Source organism: Glycine soja, chromosome 16, assembly GCF_004193775.1.
Source record: "Glycine soja cultivar W05 chromosome 16, ASM419377v2, whole genome shotgun sequence".
In the NCBI taxonomy this organism is placed as follows: domain Eukaryota; kingdom Viridiplantae; phylum Streptophyta; class Magnoliopsida; order Fabales; family Fabaceae; genus Glycine; species Glycine soja.
The window spans coordinates 30,750,483-30,755,939 of record NC_041017.1 but is presented as its reverse complement, the minus strand read 5'-3'; the positions used below and the strand labels follow the sequence as shown (position 1 = coordinate 30,755,939).

The 5,457-nt window shown below is 38.8% G+C and overlaps 1 protein-coding gene across 1 annotated transcript; it reads right to left on the bottom strand.

The window, feature by feature from the left end:
- Window positions 1–308: 308 nt before the first annotated feature.
- Window positions 309–4,490, bottom strand: LOC114389521. Its single transcript, XM_028350207.1, has one exon. It carries the CDS (start codon window positions 3,584–3,586, stop codon window positions 782–784), a length of 2,805 nt encoding a protein of 934 aa, XP_028206008.1. The 5' UTR covers window positions 3,587–4,490; the 3' UTR covers window positions 309–781.
- Between the last annotated feature and the right edge of the window lie 967 nt (window positions 4,491–5,457).

Below are 5,457 nucleotides of genomic sequence, written 5' to 3'. Positions count from 1 at the left end.
ACCCCAAAAGATATTAATAATTAATGTAATTTACTCGTAAAAAAAAGAAATACAGTTTAAGAAATAGCACAATGTAAAGCATTGATCAATTTGTCGTTTCTTATATAGATAGACTTCATCACCACAGTCACTTGGTAGGGGAAAAAATCGAATGTTGAGGATTTAGGTGTCTGTAAAATTCCTGAGGGAATAAAAACAAGAGAGAAAAACAGATAACTCAAGTTATTGGTGATTGTTATCTTCTGCTACCAAAATGGAAGCATATTCGTTCCACTTAGCCCCATTCCGTTCTCACCTTAGTCAAATACTACGGTTTAAGAACCAATTCATATCAACAAAGAAAGCACCAATTGGATGGTATGGTACAGTATAGCATGAAAATGAACACTAAATTTTTACACAAGTTGGAAATCCTTTCTGTATGCAAAAGAAGCGATTTATATATATCAGTAGAGGTTCTCTACCCATACATACAATCTTGCTTCAAAGTACACCATGGCTTCCCGATATGTAACAAATCTCTAAAGCCAACTCTACAAGCAGCTCAAAAAACAAAAGAGGAAAATTAAAAATGTAAGCAACAAGAAACATGAATTAACAAATCCACCCCACTTGTCTAAGTTTGCATCTATATTGGAGCTTACAAATCATCACCAATCAATGCATTCTTCATGAAGCTACTATGGCTGTTGCTGCAGCCTCTTTTGTAGGCAACTTGTCACAAACAATCTTTCATGTTCGGTTTCCAAAATTGAATAAAGTCACGGGCGAATTTGCCATCTCATGCCTCGGAGCCTTCTTGAACAGTAGGAAGCCCTCCTTCTCTGATAAATGTTGGGTTGAGAAACTTCGCCACAAAAGCCCACAATTTATATACATCCTCAAAATTCGTCAGAAAGCCGAGTGAGGCTGTGACAACTTCAAGCCTTACAAAGCTACCTTTTCCATTGCGCCAACCATTTTCCATTGGCCTGCAAAGAGTTGTGTCTTCAAGATTTGGAGCTCCACGGTGCTGTCTCGAGTTATCAAGAATCTGTATATGACTAAGAAAACCAAGGCCAAGAGAGATTCCTTCTTTTTCAGCAAGCTTTTGAACAATCTCTGGATTGATTAGCCCCCTACTCCTGTCCCTAACATTGAAAGCCACAGCTGCACCTCTTTCATATTTTATTTTTGGACCATAGATTTGGACAAGATTTGCTTTCTCACCCCCATCAGAACCGGGCAACTTCAGTTGCAGTAACGAGGTAACAAGCCAATTTACCAAAAACCGAAGTCGAAGTGTAGTTTTGTTGAGACCAAGCATATTGACATGATCGATATGCCGACATATTATCTCTGGTTCCCTCCTGCCCCAGTCCTGTCCATCACCATATTCTCCATCACTTGTGACCTCTTCATCATCAAAGCTAGTTGCAGATATGTCCCCTGGCTCTAGGGTCTGGCTTAGGTACTCTTTACGATTATCTTCCATGCTAAATGACACTCTTCTTCCCCTGCTGTTGGCTTCATTCTCTTCCAAACCAAAAAACCTACCACCACCATAACGATTCCCTTCTCTCCTACCCAACAACCTAAATTCACCTTCAGTTTCCCTTCTTATGGCACTCTCTTTGACATCAGGACATATTTCAGAAGTAGAGCCATTCTCCAAGCTTTGATGCCTGGCAAGAGAAGTTGAATCGAGCCAAGATCCATTATTGACTACTCCACTGGTTCCAGGTTCTTCCAGGATCTCATTGACGTGCAGATGATCTGACCCATTACCATTTCTTGAATAATGATCAACTTCCTCGACATGCTCTTCTTCAGGTACCTCTTTGACCCGGTCTAGTTCCTGTGACATCAGGACAGCAGCATCAAATGACAGCACGTGGCGGTCCTCGTGAGCACCTAGGTTTACCTCTCTGTCATTGTACATTGGGCTTCCATACATCTTGGAAGTTGGTTTTGGAGAATGTTGCTTTTGGTTCCTCCTCCCATTGAACCAGAAAGGTGGTAGGGGAGAAGCTATCTTATGTTTATTCGATTGACCAGCACTGTCAGATCCCAAAGGACTTTGACCCAAATCAATCCAAAATGAGTTGTCCGATGACTCATCCTCACTGAAGATGGGACTCTTTATCACCTCACCAACAGATATGCTCTCAGTCTCCTCAAATATGGTGCTAGTTCCATCTCTTTCAGAGCTGTCTTGATCCATTTCGGTCTCAAACACATCTCTGACCTGTGCAGATGTGAATGCACCAGAAAAGGCAGGCAACTGTGTTCCCTGACGAGTTTCAGAAGTCTTTTCACCCATCCCAGTGATTTCATCATCGTCTTCAATCCCAACCAATTTATCCAAACCATCAACAGAATCACTCAAATACATTGGAAACTCCGGGGTAATCTTCACCATTCCAGACCCAGTACAACCAGACTGATTTTGAAGGCTTTGCATCACTGATTTCTTGATCAGAAGACAACCAAAACCTGTGGGATCATATCCAAAAACCCTGTAAAATGATGTAACTATAAAATCTGGCCGAAATAGGGACAAGCCAAGAGAATCCATGTCCTTGGGGCCCAATGATCCAGCATCCAGTAAGACATGCCAGTTGTTCTGCTGGGCCAAGGCCATCCACTGGTATGAATACTTAGCCCCGGTTACTCTAGACTGAACTGGGAACACAAAAAGACCGGTGGCTGAATCCTTCTTCCTCTTCTTCTTGTTGGAAATCTGTTTCCTCAAATCAGTGGAGCAGAGTTTGAGGGTTGGCCATTTAAACCATGCACTATGCACTTTAGCACCTTTCTCCCTGGCACTCTGAGCCATCCAAGCAATGGACTGGCTCTCGTGATCGAACATGGTCAGCAACTTTTTGTTCGTATGGAAAGGGTAGGAATCAGCCAGCAATTTGAAAGCTGATCCTCTGCTGACAGTAAAAACAAGGCCATATTCATTCTCAGGAATATTCAAATAGTCCATGATCCTAGTCTTTATATCATGCTCAACGGTTCCTCTCTCAGCACCGCCATAAAGTGCATGGTTACTCAAATTAGCAGTTATCTCAGACAGGCTAAACGTAGAAGACTCCCAATAGTGAATTGTCTGAACAAAAGAGAAGAGTCCAAAACCACAGTAATCAAGGCATACCTTGGGTGACAAATGTGAGTATTCATCAGACCTCAACTGATCAACCTTCTCAGAGGACTGGTACTTTGGGTACATAGTTAGGAACTTGGCAAATGCTTCCTGGAGGCTGGGAATTTCCTCCTGGGACTCGAAGATTCGCTCGGCTGCAAGAGCAGTGGCGCGAAGGAACTCGCGCTGGGCGTGCAGCCGGGCGAGCGATCGGGATCTCCCAAGGCCATCATCATCCTGGTTGGCAGCAGAGTCAGGCTGGTCTATGTCTTGAGATTTGGAGAGTGAGCCATCTTCAGAAGCTTCCTCAAGGGCTTCCCTGAGCTTGTTCTCTTGCAGCTTCCGAAGCATTGATGGGTTTCTCCTCATGTCAACATTGGATTCGTCTTTCCTCCTGCTCTTCTTGTCCATGATCAGTGCAGCACAGTGTGAAATGGGCTTCCATAGTGAGAGATGCATGGTATTAGTACCTTCCTCCTCTTCTCACCCAAACCAATCTGAGAGATTATCACACACTTCAAACAACACAAACAAGAGGGCTTTAGCTTAGCCCCTCACATCAATCTATAACAAATTCAGCTTCAACTCCTTCACCAACAAAACTCTAACAAGACAAGGAATCTGGAATCTTAAACACCACACCACCCCAACAACCCAATTTGTAAGAAAAACATGAGATTTTTGTTTCAGAGAGAGAAACAAACAACTCAGCTCACCATTTCACAAGAAACCCAACAAAGACAAAATAAAGGTTTTATTTTGTCTGGAATCCAGAATAGGTTTCAAACCCAATTTCTCAGAAAAGGAGAGAGAAACCCAAGGAGAGAGAAAGTCAAAAGCTGAAACCCTTCAAACCCTAGTACCCAGATCCCAAAATTTGGAAGGCTCCACACAGCAACAAGAAAATTCAAAAAGGAACAAAAAAGAATTTTGGAGAAATGGGTTTGAAGAGGAATCAAACGACAAAAAATAGAATCCCAGAAGCTCAATCAGTAGTAGCCAGAGACACTCCACAAAACACCTAAATAAGCCATCAAAGGTGAAGAAAAGACCCTCTCTCTCTCTCTCTCTCTCTCTCTCTCTCTCTCTCTCTGCGTGTTCAATTCACTGCAGCATAATTAAAGCACAGCGCCCCACAACAAATTCTCCTTTTACTATGGGAGAAGTAAAACCAAAACGAAACCGGTTTTTGTTTGATAGCTTCACTGTTACTATTTTTTCTTCTTAAAATTGAAAACCAAAAAGAAAAAGGTAAAGAAAAAAGAAAGAAGGGAAACTTCAATTCGGAGCAGTAACCCCTACCCCGTTGTTGTCCTCTCTGACCCAAAAACCTCTTTTCAACTCTTGGAAAACAACCCTTGCTTAGCTTCCACCGGAGGTTCAATTCCGTTTTCAAATTATCGGAAATTGGTGGAATTTGTAGATCACAAATTTCTTTAATTGTAAGAGAAAAACAACTGACCAAAAAGTATAAGAGAAAAACGGTTGTGCAGTCAAAAGTTTTACATATATTTAACTTTTAAAATAATTATTTTAAAAAAATTCAAATGATAATATATAATTAAATAATAATATAAAATTATTTTACATATAAACATTAAATTCAGAGTATAAATATATAAATCTTATCAGTTGTGTATATAACAAAATTTTCACATTGCTAATTTCTTTTAAAATAAATATATTATTATATTATCTTTAACCTATATTCTGTTATTGACTACAATTGTTGAAAACTGTACAATACTAACATTAAAAGAGAGATTCAATAAATGAAAATTAAAGACGGAGTAAACTATGTAATTTTTAATAAATTCTTATATATACTAAAAAAAATATTTAAAAGAGTACGTTAGAGTATACAATGTCGTTAGATTTTTTTTTTAATTTCAACATATACATATGAGATGTTTGCCAAACCAGGACCTCCTTAATCTTTTTTTCTTAAATGTTAAGCGTATTTAAAGTTATACTGAATATAGAATGTAATATAGTAACAAAATATAGAACCTGAAAAAATTTAAACGTGAATTAAAAAAGACTATAAAGATTAAAATGTAGAAATTTAAATGTAAATTAAAAATTTATATAAAACAAAACAAAAAAAAAAGAATAACAAAGTATAAAGACAAAAAATCAGAAGTAAGATGTTTTTTTTTACCGAAGAAATAAGATGATATTCCATAATGAGATCGCTTTTTGTGGCGTAATGGTTGAACTTTTCGACGGTATTCTATTTGTTGGGTGCGTTTACTTTTTTGTTTGAACATATTAATTTCTAGCTGTGTTCATTCATCTTTGTAAAAAGAAAGTCAGAATTATTATGAGTA

Bases quoted from the DNA above. Each gene is read 5' to 3' on its own strand.
- LOC114389521 (XM_028350207.1), bottom strand. From the start codon at position 3,586: ATGCATCTCTCACTATGGAAGCCCATTTCACACTGTGCTGCACTGATC.